The 23994-nt window shown below is 45.9% G+C and overlaps 2 protein-coding genes and 1 non-coding gene across 5 annotated transcripts; 2 read left to right on the top strand and 1 right to left on the bottom strand.

Annotated features, from left to right (window-relative positions):
• Positions 1 to 2952: 2952 nt before the first annotated feature.
• Positions 2953 to 3101, bottom strand: LOC132328263 (U12 minor spliceosomal RNA). Its single transcript, XR_009486725.1, has one exon. It is a non-coding gene; the product is annotated as a U12 minor spliceosomal RNA (small nuclear RNA).
• A 265-nt stretch (positions 3102 to 3366) lies between these two features.
• Positions 3367 to 17090, top strand: POLDIP3 (DNA polymerase delta interacting protein 3). Of its 3 annotated transcripts, none has more exons than XM_059846575.1 (9): positions 3367 to 3513; positions 6776 to 7163; positions 9503 to 9577; positions 11423 to 11518; positions 13285 to 13467; positions 14315 to 14392; positions 14965 to 15094; positions 16189 to 16255; positions 16601 to 17090. In XM_059846575.1, exons 1-9 carry the CDS (start codon positions 3455 to 3457, stop codon positions 16773 to 16775), a joined length of 1251 nt encoding a protein of 416 aa, XP_059702558.1. In that variant the 5' UTR covers positions 3367 to 3454; the 3' UTR covers positions 16776 to 17090. The 3 variants fall into 3 exon arrangements, with proteins under 3 accessions (XP_059702558.1, XP_059702556.1, XP_059702559.1); XM_059846573.1 differs by having other exon boundaries at positions 9500 to 9577; XM_059846576.1 differs by lacking the exon at positions 3367 to 3513 and adding an exon at positions 3779 to 4238 and having other exon boundaries at positions 9500 to 9577.
• A 2936-nt stretch (positions 17091 to 20026) lies between these two features.
• RRP7A (ribosomal RNA processing 7 homolog A) lies at positions 20027 to 23529 on the top strand. The gene is made up of 7 exons (XM_059846578.1): positions 20027 to 20186; positions 20420 to 20562; positions 20751 to 20876; positions 21157 to 21280; positions 21887 to 21984; positions 22395 to 22593; positions 23057 to 23529. The coding sequence occupies exons 1-7, from the start codon at positions 20135 to 20137 to the stop codon at positions 23140 to 23142; spliced, it is 828 nt and encodes a 275-aa protein (XP_059702561.1). The 5' UTR covers positions 20027 to 20134; the 3' UTR covers positions 23143 to 23529.
• Positions 23530 to 23994: the final 465 nt, after the last annotated feature.

The raw sequence follows: 23994 nt of genomic DNA, 5'->3' as shown, positions 1-23994 counted from the left end.
TGCAGACTCAGATGAGCAGTGCAATAACATTTCATTTTTCCAGGCCTTGGAAGGTAAATGAGAGGGAGGTTGTCCAGTACAGGCAAGTAGAAGTTTCAGCACGACCCTGAGCCAAATGCCATGTGATTTTACAGGTATAATACTACCTATATGGCAAGCTGCCATGTTCTCTTTGTTATCTGCTTAGGAAATTTTTAGCCTATTTTTTTTAGTAGCTCCCTGAGTCTGTCTGGATCCTATGCTGTGCATCAGTTTTATCTCTGAAGCTCATCACTTCTGCATCTCCTCAGGTGTGTCCTCTCCTTTGATTTTTCTCTCCTTAACATAATTTTTGCTAGGCTAAAACACTCATCTTGCAAGGCCTTATATTCCAAAGACTGATTTAAAAGTCTTCAGAAGGCTAAAAGGCCTAGGGTTCAGTAGTCCTGAAAAAGAGAACAGACTGCTCAAATCTGAGGATTTTTAACCTCTCACTACCAACCAGGTACTTCCTCCACTATCAACAGAAATCCACTGATTGCTACTGTGCAGTGTCTCTGTGCATGAAATTCCTTTACTGCCAGACTCTCACATCTCCTGGTGCAAAGGACAACATCCAGCCCATGATCCAACACAATTCTTTTCCCAGTTCTTGATGTTTGAGGCAATATTTTAAATCAGATGCTGTACCACATACCATTCCAAGGCCAATATGAGGTCCCTGATGTCCTTTGCATAATTTCCAACGTAATATTTTTTTAGCCACATTTCTCTTCACAGAGAAAAGCAATGCACAACTTCCCAAGGATATTCTGGGATTCACACTCCCTGAACCTCAGAGAAAGGAAAGACAGTTCTTATCTCATTTGCTGTTTGTGGCAAAGTAGAATGCAATATGAAGATTGTTTACCCGGAGTGATGGTGTTTGGTTTCCTTGGCCTATCAGGGCCAAGCGTGTGTGTGTGTCAGTCACGAGATGCTGTGCAGTTGAGTGCTTGGCAGATTCAGCTTAGATGCAATGTAATAGAGTATAGAATAATATAGTGTAACAAAGTCATTATTTAGCTTTCTGATACCCGTGGAGTCCTCCTCATCATTCCTTCCTTTGTCAGGGCTGCCCTGCTTTTCTGATAATATTTTAACAGGAAATTGGTGTGAGATGGTCTCCTCTGGTCTGACTTCCATGTTGTGGGGATCCCAGCAGATTAAGGAGACACACGTAGGGAATCTGCCTCTGGAAAACAAGGGCAGGCCTGAAAGTTTTCCAGCACACTGGGACAAGGAGCCCTTTGTAGAGACCCCTACACTCAGGGAGATCTCTTTGCTGCTGCTCACACATTTACCCCTTTCCCAGCCACAGGGAGGGATGCAGGGGCCCAGGCCCTTCCTGGAACAAATAATTGACTTCTCATCCACAGCTCAGAGAAGAAACCATGAAGAACCTGTGAAAACTGAGCTACACCCTGTGTCTAACAGGAAGAGCAAAACAGTCAGAAAGAGGAAGAGGAAGATCCTGACCTTTCAACCCTTCCTTTCCTGCAACACCATGACTCATGCCCCCTAATCAGCCTCCCACAGACTTAACATGGGAAGGTGGAAGCCTGCAGAGGGAAGGGAGCTTCACTGTAGGAATGTCTGAGCAGGCCTGGAATTCTTCGCCTGGACAAAAGAGGACTTCAGGGATCACAGGTGGAAGAGAGGGCGGGTGGCAGCTACACATGCACTCTTCAGCTTCAGTTGCAAGAGCCAGGCTGATGGAAGCAAAACAAACAGGAGGATGCAGAAGAAGCAGAGAGGGGAGGTACTGCCTGAAGGAATCGTGGCTGCACAAGCAGCACCACGGTTGGTGGGGTGTCTGGAAGCCACCTCCCCAGGGGTACTTGCAGGCTGGAAGCAGGATACTGGCTAGGTGGCCCTCTAGTCCAGAACCACTTGGGCTGCTCTTAAAGTCAAATGAATTTGCTTAAATAAACATTGCCTGTTGGTTTTGCAACAGCAAAACAAAATCACACATTACCCACCCCATCACCTCAGTTTGGTCAGTACCTCAACAGCTGCAGAAAGGCAGCACAAAAAGGGCTGTATTTTGTGTACCTTCCTTTGTAGCACTGCAGCCGTGTGCCACCCTGGAGCTGGATCAAGCACCAGTGCACAACCAAGCAGGGGCCTGGCATCACCCCTGGTATGGCTTTAGGCTCACAAAGGCTTCCTGAGAGTGCTGTGGGAGCCTCTGCCTGTGTGGCTGTGAGCAGCTGAATCAGCTGCAAAGGTCTCCTCTGCGTTTGACCCCAGCCCTCCCTGGCAGCTCCCGCACTGTTGAAGTCCAGGAGCTTCCCCGTGGATCTCCTGGAATGCGCTTGGGCCGCCAGCTCCACAGCAACGCGATGGGCGCTGCAGCACGCACGGCAAAGCCCCAGGGCTGCTGCGGCTCAGGAGACCGTGCTGGGGAAAGGGCGAAGGGGAACAGCGGGCAGGCGAAGGGGTCACAACCGAGCTGCGGGCGGGAGCAAAGCTGCGCTCTGGAGAAGCTGTGGCTGTGACGGGCTGCAAAAGGGCGATCTGAGGGGGGCCCGGCAGCACCGGGGCCCGCAGCGAGACCCAGAGCGGCACTCGTGCCGGTCATGACAGGGCAGGTCCCGGGAGCTCAGCGCTGCCCGAGCTGATTTTAAACGGTGTAATTGCTCCCTCGGAAGAGCAGAAAAGGAACTGCTTCCTGCAGACACATGAAGTATTTATTACTCAGGGTTGGTGATTTATTTTTAAACCTCGTGAAGACCCATAGGGCACCTCAGCGAACAGAGCGACAAGAGAAAAGAACAGGTTCGGGCACCCCTGTTGTTCAAGCCGGTTGAAATTTCTGTTTCCGGGGCGCCCCCGTGAGGCCCTGCCGCTGTCCCGCCTCGCGGGCCGCCGGAGGAGCGCGGGAAGCCCGGGAGCCGGCAGTTCTGTTCTTGGCACGAGCGCCACGGAGGTCGGGCAGATCACGGCACCCGGGCATCCCGCGAAGTAAGCGGGGCACCCAGGGGCGACCTGTACCCGCGCAAAAATTCCTCTCACATTCGGAGTGAGGACCCGGGCGTCACCCCGGGTCGTTATTTTCCTTACTCATAAGTTTAAGGCATAACCCACTAAGCCCCGCGCCGCTGTGACACTGCTCTACACTAACTCCACAGGTCAGGGCGAGCAGCGCACTACGCAGCGTCTAGTTAGCCTACAGTGTCCTCAACATTGCGTTCGGCCCCTGTCCCCTTTCGCGCCGCGGAACCGCTGCCGCGGGCCGAACCGCGCCGGGACGTGCCGCGCCGTATGCAAATGAGAGGCCCGGCGGCCGCGGGGAATTGTGGGGTGGCCCGTCGCAGAGGGCGGAGCCCGGGCGTGGCCCGCCGTACTTCTGGGGGCGGGGCGACGAGCGGAAGTCCTACGGTGTCATCTCCGGGACTCGCTCGCTGCGTCTCATCGTTGGGGCCGCGGCAAGATGGCGGACCTGTCTCTGGACGAGCTCATACGGAAACGCGGTGTGACGGTGAAGGGGAGGTGAGCGGTTGGGACGGCGACGCAGCGCCTTGGGCCGGCGGCCCCCGGCCGCTCTTCGAGTGTCCCCTTCGGGTGGCTCCGCACCCGGGGCTGCGGGCCGCAGCTGTCTCGGCGCGGCCCGGCCCTGCTCCCGCCCTCAGGTTCCCATTGGCTGAGCCGCGGGCCTGCGGGACCGGGCTGCCATGCGATTGGCGGCGGCGGCCGTCACTCAGGGCCGGGGCGGGGGTCGGGCCCCCATCTCGGCCCCTGTGCCTGCCGCTGCCCCGGTGGGGCAGGAGCGCTCAGCGGCCCATCCCCTCTCGGTATTTTCGGGATGCCTGGCGCCGTCCCTTGTCTCACTGAACCCTCCGACTTGCCCTGTCCCCGCTGCCTCCTGCTTGTCCCCGCCGACTAACCCAGCGCTGCTCCCTGGAACGGGGTGGGCGCCCCTGAAGCCCGTCGGTTCCCGGGCCGTAGGTGTTATCCAGGCAATGCCCCGCGGTGCCCGGTGCTCCCGGGCGCGGCTCGGTGCATTGTGGGAGAGCCGTGGGAGGGCTGCTGGTGCTCGGGGAGCCGTAACCGACTGGGGCCGCCGGGCACCCGCGCGGGCGAGGCTGCCGGGGCTTGGGCCGCAGCGCTGCCCGGCCTCGGAAGGTGCCGGCCCTCTGGCCTAGTTGGTGGTGCTCCGGCTGGTTGTTTGAAGTGGCTGAGAGGACGTGGAGCATGTTGCAGATCGGAGCTGCAAGGTCAGGTTATTTCTTTGCATGGCAGATGTCTCCAGTGTAGGCTGGGCCATGTACTGCCACGGTTGGCAGTTCTTACCTGGGTTCTCCTTCGGTAGATTTTCATTTTCGCTTTTGCCGTAGTCTCTTACTGCTTCTGAAGAACTTGTCCCCCATCTCTGTTCGCTCAGTGTGCTCTTGCTTTGTTGGTTTTTTCCCTTCTGTTTTATTTTTAAATCTGTTAGTCTTCTTTTTTGACCCTGAATGTGTATACACTTACATGTCTAGAGTAATATTCTGAGGTTACCTGCTAACATATACTACCAAAACATTCAAATATATTTAAATCCTAGTCTAGACAAAGCCTTGGCTTTGCACTTTCATTCATGTTATCCTGCATATTTGGAAGAGTCTTAGGCTGCTTACTATGCCCCAAGTACCTCCTTTATCCCTTTTCAAATCCCTCCTTAACTCTCATTTCTTTCAGGAATTCTTCCTGCCTTTTTTTTTTTTTTTTTGCTGAGCAATAATCCTTCTGCAGCACTGTAAGAATTGTTGTGCCCCACACTCTTCTTGTATGTTGTGTTTAGCTCACTTTATAAATTCCTGACATAGCAAATGTGGCTTTTTGAAGCCTGGATAAACTGAATAAACTTAAATCATTATGTTCATGCTACTTAGCAGTCTAGATGAAATAAAAGAAAAATTTTCACTAATAAAATGTACTGGTCCATAACATATTCAAGCCAGAGCTTGGAATCCTGGAAAGTGAATTAGATGTCTGAGATCCGCTTTTATTTCAGGTGCTGTGGCACAAATACCTGAGCAGTTAATGCTCTTGTAGGCTAAGCAATTATCTGGGAAAGAGAGTTGCTTATTAGGGTAAAGACACCAGAAATGGTGTAATCTTCAGTACAGTTTCTTAATCTATCTCGTTGGGTTTTGTTATCAACAGTCTTAAGTAATTCTAGTTTAAATGTTGATACATACATATCTGGTTTTATTTTGACCTCTCTCATGAACCTCTCATCCAGCCCTTTGCAGCACTCCAGCTGCATGCTTCCAACATGGCTAAATAAATGCTTTTTAAAATTGCAAGGAAAGTCTTGCTCTGTGTCTGTTGCCTAATGGTACCGTTAGTCTCCTGTGTTCTGGGTTTATTTTCATAGATGGTCTTCATAATCCTCCTGGCTCTTCTAGCTGGTTTGCTTTGGCTGTATGAGAGAGCTGCCATAGGACGCTTAGGTAATAAAATGGGACTCCAGTCCCAGCTTTCCAGACATCTAGACACAAGAATGAAAGAGGCAGAAGCAGAGGTTAAGTCTTTCATCTCTTGGTTGGTTGGGATTTTTTTTTGAAAGACCTCTCCATTGAAAATACATGACTGTAAATAATGTGAAGGTTGTGGAGTTAGATCAGGCAATACTAACATAACATGAAGAATTGGAATAGCATCATAATTTGATTTTGTGATACTAACTTTTTGATTATTACAACAAATTCCAGGTAACTACTTTTAGGCTTTATAATACTGGATGACACATTTCTTAAAGTGGATGAACTTTGTAGCCCTGTATTTTGACTTTTAAAAAGTCAACAGCAAGAATATTTTTTTCTCTCTCTTTCTACTTTGTCTTTTTTTTTTTTAATACGAAGGAACCCAGTGAAAAAGAAAAAAAACTTTAAAAATACTCATCAGAGGCACTCCATTAAGAAATCAGATAAACTGTTTTTGTTCTTTGGGCAAATTTTGAAAAAGTGTGTCAGACCTGTAACAAGAAGGTAGTTCTAGCTTTCACCCTGCATTGTGCTGCTTTTTTTGGAATACTTGTCTACAAGTAGAAATGCTGTAGTTTTTGTGGGCTGTTGTCTTTCTGTGCTCAATATTGTAATAATGATGTGCTTAAAAAGTAAAGGCCATCAAGTGCAGTAGTTCTTTTATTAGATTAAAGAAGAAGCAGTCATGTTAAAAAGTAATTTGACCAATGACTATTCTTGCTAGAAGCTAGTCAGCCTTGAATCTGGCTTTAAACTGAGATTGTTACTGGTTCTTGTACATACTAAAATTCAAGTTGCTGTGCTCCCACAAATCTGAGCTTGCTGCCCAGAATTCTTGAAATCATGTGTAGTTGCATGTTTCCTTCATATCAGGATGTGTTATTGTATTACAGAAGATGCTTTAACAGACCTGTTCACTCGTAAAGCTAGAAAGTCTGTTCCTGTTCCTCTTTGTCTTCAAAAGTTGCCTCAAAGTACCTGAGTTGCTGAATTTTGTGTAAATGTAGTATGTACTTAGCACAGCTGAAGTCAGACCCTTTAGTTTGTAAATGTGAGCTTAAGGATGGATTTTAGAAATCAGTTCCTTAGCTGATTACGTAGAAAAAAAAAATCCAGCATAAAAGAGCTTAAGAGTTCTACTGTTGTCCAGCTGGAGTGGATTTCTGTGCAGTAATAATGAACTTTTGTTTGCAGCAACACAAATACTTTTATTGACACTGTATTGACACATCTTATAATGCCTGAAACTTTCTCTTTTTTTGTTTGTTTTTTTTCCCCCTCAGACTTAACACAAGGCCAGTGTTTGGGGGTGTAAGATCTCGCATTGGGATCCAGCAAAATCTTCTGAATAGATCATCACCAGCTGTGAACTTCCAGCAGACTTTTGATGCCCGACAGAAGATAGGACTCACTGATGCCCGGCACAAACTAGGGGTGAAAGATGCCCGAGAAAAACTGGTTCAAAAGGACGCTCGCTTCAAAATCAAAGGGAAGGTGCAGGATGCTCGGGAGATGTTGAATTCCCGTAAGCAGCAAAGTGTTGCTGCTGAAAAGGTGACCAAAGTGGTGGATGCCAGAGAGAAGATTAGCTTAAAAAGGAGCACTCCAGCTGCTATCAGCCCAGCTATGGGGACAGTAAATCCAGCCGTGAAAATCACCAAAACTATCCAAGTAGGTGAATGAGTCACCTCTGAGCCCCTCAGTTACTCCAGGGCAGCGCAGTAGATGTGATAAGACTTTAGTATGTTCATATGGTTACAATAGAAGCAAGGATGATACAGTTCATTCCAGCCTGTGGGGTGGGATTCTGATCCTTTTGTGTGTCCTTGCAGCTCCTTGGGACTTTTTGTAGAATCACACTTTTCATTTAAATTTTCATTTTAATTATGGGCCCAAAAAGACTAAGGCAGAGCTCCTGTCAGCATTAAAGGAGATGACTTGAATGGTTAGGTATTCTCTTTCCTACCTGAATGCAAACAAAATTATGCAGATTTTTTGTCATTCTTATACTGCCCCTCTTTGCAAGTCTGATGTGGTGGATTGTCCTGTATAGATAACTGGTTTATCCTAGTGGTGGAATAACAGTTTAGAATATGCAGCTGTGTTTGTATCTAAGAAAATTTAAAATTCAATGAGCCATTCTACAATTTTCTCTTTTTATACTTGTCTGATTTCCAGGGATTTGTCTGATCACATGAAACATTCCTGCTGAGGCTCAAGATTTGTTTCAGTTGTATTATAATCAGTTGATCACCCTGACCTGCTGATTTCCTGGGCCACTTTTCTGCTTTCACTTTGCTGTGTGCATAGCAACTTTATTCTTAGCCAGCTTCTCTGAGAAACAACTGCTATTGAGCTGTATCTATTAGATACAATGTGTAGAGTGAGAAGAGAAATTTCCAGGCTGTTGGGATTGTTGTTTGAGTGGTTGCTCCTTACCTCTACAAGCATGTAACTGAAGTTCCTAGTCTACCTCTTCCATTTTCAACCTCCCAAAAATCAGCAGTGTGCTCACTCATATCCAGGAATCTATTGTCATCAGTTTGACAGCCTAGATGAGTCTGCTTTCTGTTCAGCTGTGGGTTTTGCTGAAGAGAAACATCAAACATGTTTCTTCTGCAAATTGGCCTAGGAAGTTTCCCACTAGTCTGCAGGTTTCCTGCCAGGCTGATGTAAGAAGGAGAAAGGGCTCTTGAGGCAGTAAGAAGGGCTAATGGCAGAGCAGTAGAGCAGTCTGTTCAGCAGTTGTTATTTAGGAGGGTGATCAGTACTCTTGCTGTCCTTCTGAGGCAAATCACCAGCATCAGCCATGAGGAATTGAACATCTTCTACAAAGCTTCTAGGAGTTAAAGTAGTTTCCAGAGACTTGGTGCAGTAGCTGTTTGTTCTGACCTGGTGTTTTGGGGTTTTTTTGTTTGACTTGTTTTGACCAAGAGTGTTTTCTGTTTGCTAGACAGCATAGTGCAAGGGAACATACATATTTATACATAGGGTATCATGGTGATTCAGACTGTGGACAGAACCTTGCACATATGCAATTATCTAAAAGTTTTTTGAAATATTTGTACTGAAATTCCAAATTGCCCCGACCCTCCTACGTTCCCAAGCATTGGAGTGGAATCAAACTAGTGAATCTTGATCCATGGTACAGCACCCAGCTCTAAATGTGCTGTCCTGAGGTCTTGTTTGTCATAAAGCAAGGAAAAAGCTTTGAAACAAAAAAATGACAGTAGGTCTGCTGCTGTTTCTGTAGGATGGGTGTCCTTGTTTCTTTGATTAGCAGATTCAAACATGAGGTCCTGTGGTATAAGTTGCAGTCTAGAGAAAATTAAAATCTGAAGATTTTATTATCTGTGTAGGCTATTTTTGTAAGAATATCTATTCTTTAATGGACAGACTTCAGCTTTTTCAAAAAACAGAAGGGCATTTCTGTGGGTGTTGTGGCATGATTTCAGTTATCGATTAGTACAGCTACATTCCCTACCTCCTTCTGTTGTGGTTTCCCTGTTTCATGGTCTGATGGGCTGCCCACTACCCTGTGCAGCATTTTATTCCACTACAGCTTCTTCCAGCTCTAGTGCTAAGGGGCAGTGTATACTTCTCCTTTTGCTTGATGGAGGTATGCATGTTTATTTACCTGTAGCATGAAAGAAGACACACTTACTTTCTGGCTTACCCCATTCATGGTTTTGTATTGCCAGAAATGTAGATCTAGTCAGTCCTGTCAGGACTGAAGTTAACTTCCCTTCCCAGTAATCTTGGACTAAACCCTAAGTAATTTGAATTTGTTTCTTCATGTGGTCTTAGATTTTAATTTAAGTGAAGCTGTCTCATACTGAACATATCACAGGAAGTACAGGTGTTACCTAAGAGCATATTGTGGTAATATATTTCAAAGCAGGGAAGGTAAGTTTCATATAAGTGATCTCTGTATTCACCTAAAGCTTTGATCTTCTGAACTTAACCTGATGGACTTAATGCTTAATGCTTTGGTTCTTTAACTGCAGCAGAAGGCTCCAGTTCCTGGGCACTCTCATCCAGCAGGAATGAGGATCAATGTGGTGAACAACCATACACATAAACAGGTCTGTACCTGCTCTGTACTCTTTGCTACCTTTAACAGGGAAGAAAATGTCTCCATAAACATTGGCAGGTGCAAAGAAAACTCTTAAATAGGAGACAAAAACATTTGAAAGTTCTCCATCAGCTTAGCTTCCGTGTCTTGGATGGTTAAAATAGTTTCATGGTGATTGAGGTTTTCATTTAGTATAATTTATCTTGATTCCTTGTGTATTATCTGAATGAGATAGAGGAATGAGAAGTAGATATTCCCAGTTTTATCTGTGTGCTAATGGTATATTTTTTCCCTAGAGGCTGACCTCTAGCTCTGATATTTTTGTATACATTTCTTATGACATCACATCAGATCAAGTTGTTGGCTGTTTTGATTCACCATGCTGCCAGCCTCTTCAGAGAGTGGATGTGACTGTGCATGGTCAGATGGGCTGCAGTGAGGTGGGAGAGGCTCCAACCTTCCTGTGGAATCCCAGCTGTGAGCCACTGCTGGAATCCTGATAGGGCATGATGTCACTTAGTATTCTGATGTACTTCCAGAGTTCCCACAGCCCTTATCAAGCAGATTTTGAGAAAGACCTGAGAGTATTGTCTTTCTGGAATCACTTTTAATGGATTTTGTCACAGCTCCCAGCCATTCAGCCGCCTAACTACCTTGGGTGCTTTCAGAGAGGAATTGGATATTTTTATATACTTAAGTTATTTTGTGTGAATACACAAAGTATTGCCTGAAATACTGGAAAACTGACAATTCACAGTGTCATGTCAGGTGACTTTTTTGCCATGACTGTAGTAATTTTAGCTACTTTTGTATGTTACCTTTATGCTGGCCTGCTACCCTCACCTATCCCAGATGCTGTTGTTCAAGGATGTGTCTTCAGTATTCTGACCTCATCACTGCAAACGTGGAATCCATTTCATTTTGTCTCAAGCTCAAGTCCATTGTCCTGATATCTAGTGTTTTTCCCAGCTCTTTTATTTTCTGCACAATTCTCCTCTGTTCTCTGTCCATTTTTGGGTTTTTTTTCCTTCATAGCATTTCTGTCATTGGAACAACTTCCCTGTTTCTAAACCAGAATCTTGCTGATTATGGACAACCCACTGATTTTGCAAGCTCTCATTGCTAATCCCTCCAGTTTTCTTTAGTGAATTAATGGGAAGCTGTTTGCAGTTTTGATTTCTTAAGTTTTGGGCGCTGCTGTATATGTCTAGGCTTTTTCTTAACAATATTTAGAGTCAATGAAAAAAATGCTTGTGTAGGAGCTCACCTCAGTATTTTAAGGCAAGGCTATGAGTGTTAAGCTGAACTGGAAAATTAATTATTCATTCAGTAAAGCTCTTAGTGCAGTGTTTTCTAGGGCCAGATGGATATGTCCTGTGCTAAGGGAAGCAGGCTATTCAAAAGGAATGTTCTGTTTAGGTGCATTCAGCAGGCACTTGTTTAGTTAAAAAAAAAAAACCAACTATGAAAAACCCCAAACAAACAAAAAGAAACCCTGCCACACACCCCCAAACTAATTTAAAAATCACATGCACAGGTGTCAGCTGTAAAGGTAGGAGGGTGCTAACATGTAAGGTACTGAGGCTTTATTCCAATACTGTAGCTTCAACAGTCCTAATGAGGTCCAGGAGAAGAGGAATCTGTATGTGATTTCAGTATATCTGGGGAAACAGTTTTACTGTTTTTGGAAAGACAGTCCAAAAAGTTTTTATGCTGATGTTTTGACATGGACTTATATACCTGAAACTAAAATGTTCATTAGCTGGAGATGGTTGAAGGCAGGAGAAAACTACCTCTTTTTGAAAAGTCTCAATGAAATCTGCCTGCATGTAAACTATTGCCTTCTTCACTTCAGGGTCTGTATGACACAGAAGATGATGAGGAAAGCGTCTCTCCCCTTCCTAGCAAACAGATGAAAATCACCACCACAAACAGTTTCCTGCACAACTCGGTAAGGGGTCATCTGAACAGTCCCCACCATGCCATGCTCACATTGCATGGACACAGAGGCTGTGTCTTTACAGGACTTAGCTATCAGACAGTTCTTTTAAAGTCTGTACATGAAGTTTTCTCCTCAGATATTTGCTTTTCACCCCACTCTTCCTTTGTGCCAGTGCTTCTAGTGTTATTTTTGGAACAGAGTTCTTTTAGGGTAACTGGTTTTATGGGCTCTCAGCAGCCAGAATGTGTGCTTTCTGCCCTGCTGGCAGGTTGCTGTATCCTGGCTCTTTCTTGTTGAGGAAGTGCATTGAACCTGTTTTGTTACTGTTTGAGTAAACCAGCAAGGGAAGCTTTCTGCTGCTTCTGGAGACTGGGCATCAAAGCAGGAAATCTCTTGCTGTGCAAAAATCATAGTAGGCATCTTGTTGGGGAGGACTGTTGCTCTGGAGAAAATGGAATTTCAGTACAGACAAATGTAAGGTCCTGCTTTTGGCATGGAATGGCCCTCTGCAGCTTAAACTGAGAACTGACTGGCTAGAAAGCAGCAGCAGTTTTGTAGGAAGGAGCCTAGGGGTCCTCTTGAGTCATCTGCTTAGAATGAGTGAGTAGTGCATCCTTCCAGCAACAAAGGCCCCCTTCAGATAATTAATCAAGAAAGATAATTATTCCTGTTTGACATTTTGAGAATGCATCCAGAATTCTGGATGCAATCTTGGGGCTCTGCAATACAAGAAAGACATGACTGGAACCAGCTAACAGGGTGGGCAGAGGGCTGCACCATGTTATGCATGAGGAGAGGGTGAGTCCACTCTCACTGCCTGGAAAAGGCAAAACCCAGGTTCTTTTCAGGAGTGACCATGGAGAAGACAAACCAATAAATATCCTGCAGCAAAAGAAATTCTAGTTGGTGAAAGTCTCACAGTATTGATCAGCATCTGGCACAGGGACCAAGAGAGGTTGTGCAGTCCTCATTCTTGAATATTCGGTGCTTAGCTGCATAAGACCCTTGCCAGCCTAATGTGTGTATGAAGTTAGCCCTGCTTCAGATGTGGGAGTTGGGCACAGGTTTGGGCTAAGTTATTCTCTTTTCTTGGAAAAGCAAATTCATGTGGTTTTACCATCATGCAGGCACTGTAGTACAGTGATTACCCCAGGAATTTATTTCCTCATGTGGGTATTCAGAATAGAGCTTCTGGCTATTTGTGATTCTCAAATAATCTTATGAGGGTTTTTTGAGGTTTTTTTCCCAGAAGTAAATTTGTTCTTTCCAGTGTTCACAGCAGGTTTCAAGCACAAGTTTTAGTCTGGCTTTAAACTCGGGTGTTTCAGCCCAAGTTCCATGTGTTTGTATGCCCTAGCTTGGTGATTCTGAGGAATTACTGCTTTTTGTTCTGTGGATTCTCAGTCTTACTGTTAATGAGCAATCTTTGTGAATTCTTTGTAAAGTACTTGAAAGTCTGTGGATGAAAGGAGCTTTTCAAATTCAGATCACATTGTTAAAATTCATTTATGAAAAGTATGAAACCAAAAAGTGCTTATGAGGGAAGTGCTCTTTCTGGATAAGCATACCTTTTTATGTTTATTCCCAGAAACCTGCACTGATTTTTTTTTTTTTTTCTCTGAGCCTTTTGAAAGTCTCCAGCACTGTTATGGTTTTGACACTGGGAAGGACATGCAATGCATACTAGTAATACTCTGGTGGTGGTGCTTGAAGAAAAGTGATGACTTTTGTTGGCTGTAGCTCTTAGATTCTTTCTTTCTTTTTTCTTCCTGTAGACTGGTTTGAGCAGCAATAAATTCTCTCTGTCCAAGACTGTTCCCCTGACCAAAGTGGTCCAGAACGATACATACACAGCTCCACCTGCAACTCCCCCTCCTATGCGGACAAAGGCCTTGGCAAACATGTCCCGGACCTTAGTGACAAAGGAAGTGCCTCCAAAAGAGCCAGCGCCTGTTGAGGTGAGCTCAGAGAAGGGGACAATGCTCTTTATAGAAGTCTCTGAAACATCTGAAACTTGTTCTTTGGACATGTGAGCAGCTCATTTGTGCCTGCCTTTCATCATTAGTTCTGGGACGTCATCAGGGTTATTCTGATAACTGCAGTCCATGTCCCAAGAATTTGAAACCTGTCTAAACATCCTTTCCCTGCACGTGATCCTGGAGGAATACATATTATAGGGAGGTGGCAGTTATTTGGACCCTCCTTGGTGGCTTTCATGACCCTAGGAATAGTGTTTTAACACTGTTTGATACATTGTATGTTGTATGTCCGCTCCAGCTAGCAAGGAGAAAAAAAGAGTTCTTCCAAATGGACACGTTTTCATGTACACGTGAGACCTCCCAGGCAGTTTGTAGACAGCCTGCCTGGAATTGCTTTGCCAAACGGCCTGATGTCTGGTACAAATAACCCACCCGGTATTCCTAGGTGTGCTGAGTTCAGCATGCTCTTGAGAGGCTGAAGGTGTATTTTGGGGTTTGCTGGCTGGTGTAGAGTACAACAGAGACAGGCTATTAAAAGTGGGGACATGACCAGAGTACTGTGTATGCAGATTAACTTAATGTTATTCCTGGGAATAAGAGTGAAAAGTTACTTCAGAGAAAAACTAGCATGGAAAAGAAGCTCCTTTTTGCTGTCAGATGAGCTGGGCTTTAGTAAACATTGATATTTCCCATTACTAGCTGTAGCTTTCTCCTTTGTGTGTATGTACAGACGTTCCCAGACATATCCTTAGTGACTTTTTATTGCTTTCTCTGCTGTGCTGTATTGTGTGCCATATTTCTGTGATGCATTTGTTTGTGTTGGCAGCTGGCATTCAGTCCTTTGGAAGGCACAAAGATGACCGTAAATAATCTGCACCCTCGAGTCACAGAAGAAGATATTGTTGTGAGTGTTGCTTACTGCCACACTGTGCATGAGTGACACTTCCTTTCCATGTCCTGCCTCTTCTGATAAATCACTTGAGCTATGCTGAATGGAGTGAAGAGGGTGTGTGATGTGGGTTTACTGTCAGTGCAAAAACTTTGAGGGTTCCTGATTGTTTGGGGTTTGTTTACACTTTTTTTAAAAAGCATGTGCTTAAGAACATGGGACAAAATCCCACAGAGTATTTTGAGATACCTGACATCACTTAGAAGAAGCGTTCATACCAAATGATTCTTCTACCCAAACTTATGTCCCCATCCAAATTATCTAGGGGCTTCCGTTCTCGCCAGGCTGAGAATGAATGTGGTCTTCCTGTGGGAAAAACATCACTGGGTTCTGGCCCTGAACTTCCCTGCTTGTGTGCTCTCTGTTACTAGTGCCAAGTACTTATACCATAACAAACACAGTAAGACAAGTGTCCAGATCCTGTCAGGTATTTAATAAGCAGGATGGGTGGTGTGATGAAGCAAGTAAACCCTTCTGATGCAGTGCCTTTGATGTGACCATGGTCATGACTGACTCTCTGCCCTCAGGAGTTATTCTGTGTGTGTGGCGCCCTGAAGCGAGCCCGGCTGGTGCACCCTGGTGTGGCTGAGGTAGTATTTGTGAAGAAAGAAGATGCTATCACAGCATATAAGAAATACAACAACAGGTGTTTAGATGGTAAGTTTGATGCCAGTGTTGCAAGTAGGATAAATAAATCAAGAATGACTTTTCCACCTGACTAGAAGGTTTAAAAGTATCTTAGATGTTAATATGCTAGCAAGAGAGAAATACCAGAAAATCAGTTCAAGAGCTAGATGAGACAATAATTGCTCACCCACATTTTCCTAGAAAAAGAAAGTTCAGAGCTGGAGGCAGGGTCCTGATGAGTCTCCTGCTCTAACTTTCAGATGAAATTGCTTGTGTTTCTAATTTGGTACCAAGAGCTGGAAAGTTGTCGCAGTTGAGATGGAGATAATTCAAAGAAACACACTCCATTTTCAGAAGGCTTCAAGCTGTTTTTTATTATAGCCTGCATGCTTTTTACACCTTTTTACAAAACTCCTAAGTTTACACTTTTCTCATTGGAATAGGCAGTTGCAGGTTTCTCTTATTTATCCTTCTTTCTTTCTTGTTTTCTTTGTCAATGACCTTGGTAGAAAATTCTTTCAGGGGTAAACATGGATCCTCTTATCAAACATCTCTCTGGCTCACAGAAGTCACTGTAAAACCTCTTCCACAGGAAGTCCTTAGGAAGGCTTTACCTGCTTACAGAGCTGCTTGTAAAGTACAAGTAAAACTAGTATTTGCAATAGTTTCAGGGTGTACTCAGAAACATTTGGAATTGGACTTGTAAAATAGTTAGTATCAGATTTTCCATAAACTTTGAATAACGCAGTTTTATTTTTTAACCGTGTTAAACTGAAATTATTGTTGAGCTAGCTGGAATAGGTGCTTCTTCTTTCTTTAGTTGAGTGACGTGTTACGGATGTCAGATGAGGAGCAGACAGCTAAGAATGGGAGATCCACTTGTGTCCCTGATAAGGGCTTCATACTACTGTGTAACTTGTTAATTAGTATGATCCTTCATATGGTACTGAGTGTTACAGTGGCTCTTCTGTTGCTCTGATTCTGCCACAAAAGATTATCAGCTGTTTTTTCTCATGTTTCCCCAGCATGTTGAACTCTGTTGCTTGCACTGTTGTATGATGTTTCAAGGATCTTGCCTTACCCCACTTCTGATAGAATGAATTTTGTGGTTTGTTTTTATTTAGGTCAACCAATGAAATGCAATCTTCATATGAATGGGAATGTCATCACCTCAGACCAGCCTATATTGCTGTAAGTGTCCTTCAGTGGGGAAAAGGTCCAAATGCTTTTGCAGGTTCTAGTTTGAGAATTGTTGTCCCTTGAATTTTCTTTCTCTCTCCTTCTGTGGCACAATATGTTGAGTGGAGTGCAATGTAGCTTGACTACATAGTGTTCTCAGCCTTGAGGCTCAAAAATAATCTGAGATGAGGATATTTAGGATGCTTTCTTGTGAGAAAAGCGTATTTCAAGCCTTTATCTCTGATATTGGTAAGGGGAAACACTGATAACAGTAAATGCAGATACTGTGTTAAAATTTATTTCTCATAAAAAGAGGTTAAATACTGCCTTTTTAAAAATTTTTTTTTAATCCTCCAGCCGATTGAGTGATACCCCTTCAGTGAAGAAGGAAGGGGAACCACGCCGGTCAAGTGCAAGCGCCTCCTCAAATCCCCCAGCTGAAGTGGACCCTGAAACTATCTTGAAGGCACTCTTCAAATCCTCAGGGGTCTCTGCCTCTGTGCAGCCCACAGAATTCAAAATTAAACTCTGAGAGGGGGGAGCAAGCAGTGGACTGGAAAACTCATATAAGCTGGGGGATGAGGAAAGTGCAGGAGTGCAGATGTTATTTGCATTTGCCTGTCCTGAATTTTTTTGTTTTCTATGATCGCTACCTTACTGTACAATAGTGTTTCCTCTTGTGTGTGTACTTTCTGTTTTCATAGTTGGAGTTTTCTTCCATGATTTTTTTTTCCCAAGAGAATAACCTTCCCCTTCTGCCAGTAATGTATTACCAAGCATATACCATGTAACTCCATCCTTTACTCCAAAGCCCCCAGTGGCCATTAAAAGTGCACATAGACTTTGAGGGAAGGAGTGGTGATCTCCTTCTGTTTTCTTCTGACTGACCTTTAACTAAAGCGTGCATCCCCTCGATTGTCCACAGGCAAGAGCACCATGTTGTTTCTGAAGTTGCTGCACTGGGTTCAAAGGCAGTTTGGGCTCCTTCCAGAGAGGGCTTGTGTGCATTTGGTGGCATAACTCTTCCTTCTGGCTGTTGGACACTTTTCCTGCTCAGCAGCTGGGATGTTGAGAAGGAGCGGGAGAAGCTGAGCTGCTCGTGGTGTGCCAGCAGAGACGTCAGGCAGGAGGGATGTGTGCATGAGTGCAGGGGCCATTGTGCTGTGGGCAGGGCTGTTTTAGCTCTGGTACTGCTGGAGGGTTGTTCTGGCATTCGTACAAGGAATATATTTGCTCTGGAGGGTCAGGCTCAGTTGCTGTCCTCTTCCTGGACCGAAAAATTAAGAACCAGTCATGTTCAGAGCTAGAAGAAACCCAGTTGTTTGATTCCCAGTAGATTATATTGCGTCCTCCTGCTGTTGCACGGATATGAGTTTCTTTCTTGCCTTCTAACACAGCCAGTCTCCTATAGAAAGGAGGGACCTGAGACCCTTTTCAGATCCTAATACACACAAAGTCATGTGTGTGTGATCTCGTTTCTTTGAGAGATGCTATTTGGGCATTGTTTGGCTGCTGTCCTGTTACGCTGCTGGCATGCCTGGATTTGGAGGATGATGGCTGCAGTGTGTGATTTTAGGGAGAGGTTTAGCAGCAGCGGGCAGTTAACGCTGTGTAAGGGACACCGGAGAGGAGTGGCAAGTCCCGTGCAGGGCGGCGAGGACATGGCGTGGGCCAGCGAGCTTGTGTGACAGGCCACTAGGTGGCACTTCAGTTCGTCCCACTGTTCGTACCGCCTTGGCGCCTTGGATGTTAAAAGTCCCTGTAGCTCCACTCGTTTGTGTTTGTTCAGACTGTATTGGTAGAGAGGAAAGCTGAGAGCAACTTCCCAGAACCGGGCTGGGGTTTGAACTTGATCCTGCTAGCTGGGAGACTAACCTAATCCATTCTGTTCAGCTCTGCTGTGTAGCTCATGTAAGTAAGTCCAGATTCTGTTTCTTGAAGAAACCCCATGTTTCTTTTGCTTTCTTGTTCTGTATGAACTATTTCTTCTATCTAGCTTGTGCAGACCATTCCTTAATCTCACTGTATCCCTTTTAGCCATGGAAATAATAAGGACTTGGCAGGACTTGTTTTTTCTGGAGTACCCTCTTTGGTTTGAAGGCCAGTGACACCATGATTGGTGGGGTGCTTCATGTGAACAGCAGATGTTTGTAGGGGAGGGGACCTAAGACAGCTATTGTTCTCCTTTTTTAGATTGCCCACCAAATACGTGTGTTTTAATAAAAAAAAAAAAAAGGGAGGGAGGGGGAGGAAACATTAGGGATTGGAGAAGATAATGTATTACCTGTTTCTGAATAAACGTTTGTTATACAGAGAGTGGATTCTAAGCCTTTTTAGATGCTGTGAAGCAGCTAAAGATAAGTGGTGGTGGTCCAATATTGAGTCGATTGCACTTCCTAAGTGAATATGGAAATTTCAAAACTTGTAACATGATGAAGAGCAAGAGGAGCTTATAGGTGAGAGAACTGGTACTCATTCTCCTTTTAGTCCGCATCATACAAATTAGCAGCTGACTCCTGCTACTAAATTGGAGCCATTTGTGTCCATGTAATTCCAATTCTCTTTTTACAGAAAAAAAAAAAGTAGCCTTTGTTACTGACAGCCTAGTCATTTAAAAAGTAATTTTATAGCAAAAACAGCTCTGAGATCAGGGTACCTGTTCTAGGTGAAGTGGGATGCTTTCATTACCAGCTAGACAGAAAGCTGTGTAAATGTTAAACATATATTGGGAGTGCATCTCTTGCCTCTTCTGAAAGAATGGGGAGACTCAAGGATTTTTTAGATTAATAGATTTGTGTCCTTTTGAGAAGCCAAGTAGCAAGATGCATTTTAACTTACTGTTAAACTGCCTTATGTTTAGGTTATCTGAGAGTTTATGATGGCATTGACATAACTTCCTTGGAAGAAGTACTGTCTGCTCTGCTCCATAGCTCTGTGATCTATGGCAGCATATTCTTATTTTTTTACAAATTGGTGAATTTAGTGGGTGTCCAAACACAATGTCATGGTATACATTGATGTCCTGGTCTTGGTCAGCTCTTTAATGCACCATTGCATGGCTGCTTCTCTTGGGCACTGAACCAAGAGTAACTGTTTATTCCCTGTTCTTGCCAGGTTATTCCCAGTCCTTTTCAGGTAGTTCACCTTGGCTCTCCAATTTCTCCTGGACATCCTGCAATTGTCATCCTAATCATAATTTCGAACCTACCACCTTCTGTCTACATTTATCATCATGCAGCATGGTTATATTTTTGTGTTGTTTTGGGCTTTTTTTTTTTCCTTCTGGGCTGGTAGAAATTATGAAGTTGCATTCGAAAGACTAATTGCTTGCACTCTGAATCAATGTGCGTTAATTTAGACATTAAATTAAATGGCTGGCCAGGACAAGTGGTAGGTAATTTGTAATGGTGTTTCTTTGGTTTGGTTTTGGTTTCTTTTATTTCAAAAATGTGAGGACTTCTGAAGTGATGCCACATTGTGCAAGTTTGGTATATTTTCATGGCTTTTGCATGTACCATCCGATAATGTTCATTAATTGATATTTGGTTGGATCAATTCTCCATATCATGTCATATTTTGTCACCTCCTACATTAGCCTTGCTTCAGTATTTTTAAAATGGTTCTGTCTTCCATTACAAGTTCGTCTGTAAAGTTTGAGTTTTTTAATTAACAAATCTTTAAAAGCAATTGCCTTTGAATGTTTCTACATCTCTTTAAGATTTACTTGCCTCTCTCAGATTACGGACAGTGTGTGAGTTTTACACTGTTCTTACAAAAACATAAACTCAATCCCTGGGCTGCGGCGAGTCCAGCCGCCGCCATTATCAGGGCCGCGCCTCGCCCGGGGAACTACAGCTCCCGGCGGCCCCCGCGCGGCCGCGCGCAGAGAAGATGGCGGCCGCCACGGAGCGTGCGGCGGGAACGGTGCCGGCGGGATACACGGGTGAGGGGCAGCGCGGGGCACCGGGAGCGGGGCCTGTGCGATACAGGGGTGAGGGGCAGCGCGGGGCACCGGGAGCGGAGCCTGTGCGATACAGGGGTGAGGGGCAGCGCGGGGCACCGGGAGCGGGGCCTGTGGGATACAGGGGTGAGGGGCAGCGCGGGGCACCGGGAGCGGGGCCGGCGGGATACAGGGGTGAGGGGCAGCGGCGTCTCAGAGCGGTGCGTCCCTCGCAGCTCTGGCGGTGAAGTTCGCGGAGCGGCAGCGCTCGCACCACTGCCTGTTGGTGAAGGAGCACCAGGTGCGGGAAGGGGCCGACACCGCGCACCCGCCTCGCCGCACCCTCTTCGTCCTCAACGTGCCCCCGTACTGCGGCCCGGTGAGTGGGGGCGGCTGGGGCCGAGGGCAGGGCATGGGGGCCCGGGAGCCAGCGTGTGTCTCGGAGCTGCTGCGGGCGGAGGGCCGCGCTGGGGCCGGGGAGCTGCCCGGAGAGCTGTGCCGGCTGTTCGAGGGGCATCGCTCCTGCTTTACTGTACCGCGTGTTTTCTCTTAACTCTCCCTGTTAAGGATTCTTTGTCTAGGCTGTTCTCTCGCTGCGGGCATGTGCAGTCTGTGGACATCTGTGACAAGCCAGGGCCAGGAGAGAAAAAAAATAAACTGGCGTCGAAATTCTTTGACCACAAAACTCTAAAGGTAAAGCTTGGGCAGGGAAGAGGGATGCTTTAGTGGGAAAAGATGGCAAATACGGAATGGTTCTCTTCAGAACACAAGGCACAGGAAACCATGTGGGGCATTGGGTGACATGATTACTTACTTATGTTTACACTGTCTTTTTTTTTTTTTTTTTGCTATCCTACTGCACTTTGTCTTTTGATTTTTATTTTATTTTTAAAATTATTTGTACTGCAGTTCCTTGCTCCATTACCAGTTTCTCTTATATATCTGACTCACCTGGGTGGTTTTTTTCTTTTAGGGATTTCAAGTAGCATACGTGGTGTTCAAGAAACCAGCAGCTGTCCAGGCAGCCAAGGCTCTATCACAGGAAGGTCCCTTGCTAATATCAACAGAGAGGCACCCTGTGAAAACCGGCATTAGCAGTATGTCAGCTCTGGCTATCTTTCTGCAGGCAGGAACTATACTAATTGTTTGCTGAATTCTACCCTGCATGTCCCATTTTGTTTTAAGCTGGGGGATGTTCAGTGTTTTGTGTTCTTTCATTATTCACTGGGTAGCAGTCTTATTGAGCTAGATGTTGAAGTCTGGTCCACTGACTCTGTGGGAGACTGGGGACACTTGGAAGGGTCCTTTTTCCCTGACATTTTTTCAGTATTGCATAGATTCAGAGATACTGTCTGCATCTTGTCCTCAAAATGGAGACCAGATTGATGCAACAGGCCCCAGGTGTCTTTCAAGTTGACAGCACTTCACATGTAATTGCTTCTCAGAAGCATAGCCCTGAATGTTGTGCTCCTTAGGCTTAAGGCTAGCCCACTTCTGCCTGGGCAAGTTGAAAGCTCTTCCCATGGCATATTGATTGTGCTCGCAGCCAAGTCACTTTGAGCTGTGGCAGGGGGGAAGCTGAGCACAAATGGGAACAGTATGTCCTTCCCCCGTGCTAGAGTTCCCTCTAGAGCTGCCCAAAAGCACCACACTAGCCTGCTTCTAACAGCAGCTACTGCTGACTTGTGCCCTCTCTGTATCAGAGTGGATCGCCAGCTATGAGGCCTCCATCGTGGATCCGAAGGAGCTGAAGGCTGAGGTGGATGCCTACATGCAAGACTATGATAAAAGAGTGGAAGAGGTGAGGCCAGGCTAGGGAAGGAACCCAGCTAAGCAGATTTCTTGGGGCAGAGGGAAAGAAGAGAGATTTCTCCATGCTCCAGCCATAGTGGAAAGGGCTGAGGGTCTCTCTGTTTGGCAGAGATTTTCTTATTCCCAGTTGCTGGTGGGCAATCAGACCCAGGCTTGGTGTGCAACACCTGGCCCTTCCCCTAGGGCTTACAACAGACACCCACAAATTAATTGGTTTGTGGCTGACGTGCAATGTTGTGACTGCGAGTTGAATGCTTGCAGCCCTGATCCCATGCCTTCCTTTTAATCGTGAGTAGAAGCGGGAGCTGTAACTTTGCCTGTGTTTAAGGGAGGGCTGTGGGGAGTTGTGCATTAGGCTGTGCATCTGCACTGGGCTACCTCACCCTCCTGTCCTTACAGGAAGAAGCCAAAGCAGCCAAGGAGGAGGGTGTTCCGGATGAGGAGGGCTGGGTGAAGGTGACACGGAAGGGCCGGAAGCCCGGCCTGCCCCGGACAGAGGCTGCCAACCTCCGCGTGCTGGAGAGGGAGAAACGGAAAAGGGCCCGCAAAGAACTGCTCAACTTCTATGCCTGGCAGCATCGCGAGACCAAGAGAGAGCGTGAGTGTGCAAGTTTCCTCCTACCCCTGCCTGGGTCTTGTCTCTCACACTGTGGCCCAAAGAGCATCCTTCTGCCTTCAGGGGAGGCAACACCCAGCTGCCACTAAGCAACTGGCTGGCTGGATCCGAATGGCCCCTTGCCACCACCTGTCCTAGGAAGGGCTGCTGGAATATTTTGTGGGAGGGTGTGGTTTTCCAAGAGGTGCTTACTCAGTCTGTACAAAGGCAGCGATTGAAGGGGGAAACTAGCCAATTCCTCCCCAAGAGGGAGCTGCAGCACTACCGGAGATGAACAGCTGGAGCCCCAGCTTGACACTCAGCTGAAGTGTAAAAGGACCTGATCTGGGAAGTGTGTGTTTGGGGCTGTTGGGATTGAGCCACTGGTGTGTGGAATTGAAGCTCCCAGGAGAAGGAGATGTGGTACTCTCGTGTGACCCGTTCTTTCTCTTTTTCTGTGTTTTAGACATTGCCCAGTTGAGGAAGAAATTTGAGGAGGACAAGCAGAGGATCGCACTGATGCGAGCCCAGCGCAAGTTTCGGCCATACTAGGTTGTGCTGAGCTGTTCTTCAGGTGCCTGTGCTGGAGAGGGTAGGAGAGATGCCTACTTGACTCCATTTGTCAAAGGATTTTGAGGAATTAAGGCAGCTTTGGGTTGCCTCTACCTTTGGATCTGAAACGGGAGATCCCAGCAACTGCTGCTGGAAGAGAGTTCCCTTTACTTGCACCAGTATCCTCCTGCTCTTCTGTCATTCAGCCCCATGGCACCACTTCTCAGGGTGCTCCAAGGGGCTGAGGCACATCCTTGTGACAACCCTGCCACCCAAAACCACACCTTGTTAAAGCTTGGTGAGAACTGGGATTGACCTAGTACAGCCTCTGCAGGGGCAGGGAATGGCTAAAGAACTGTAAATAAACTGCTGCTATTGTTTTCAGAACATGAGAATGCTTCTCTCTCCCCTCTGGTCTCCTGTGGGAAACAGATTCCTGTGTGCTGGGGTGGTGGTGAAAATCCTGGCTTGTAACCTGGTGCTCCTTTGCACATTTTATTGAAGGAATGAGGAGGGAAGTGACTTTAGGAAAAACCTAACTGCAACTTGTTGTCACAAGGTAAGATCAGTGGTTTGGTACAGAGGCCTACCCCTTCTCTTGGTGATTTCCTCCCCAGCCAAGTGTTGCAGTGCCCAGTCATCCAGCTGCGCATGGAGCTCTGCAGCCATGTCTAGGCCATGGGAATTTCCTGATACCCAGCACTGTTGCAAGAAGAAATGCCACTTTTAGCAGCCTGGTTTGGAAAGAGAAAGCAGACTCTCCACGCCCTGTTTCCACTTAACATGTCCCCAGCCCACAGAAGGCAGGTAAGGATGGCAGCAGGCCTGTGTAGGTGTGGGGCAATGGTTTTA

Source organism: Haemorhous mexicanus, chromosome 5, assembly GCF_027477595.1.
Source record: "Haemorhous mexicanus isolate bHaeMex1 chromosome 5, bHaeMex1.pri, whole genome shotgun sequence".
Classification (NCBI taxonomy): domain Eukaryota; kingdom Metazoa; phylum Chordata; class Aves; order Passeriformes; family Fringillidae; genus Haemorhous; species Haemorhous mexicanus.
Note: the sequence above shows the minus strand (reverse complement) of the source record. Positions and strands in the feature narration are given on the sequence as shown.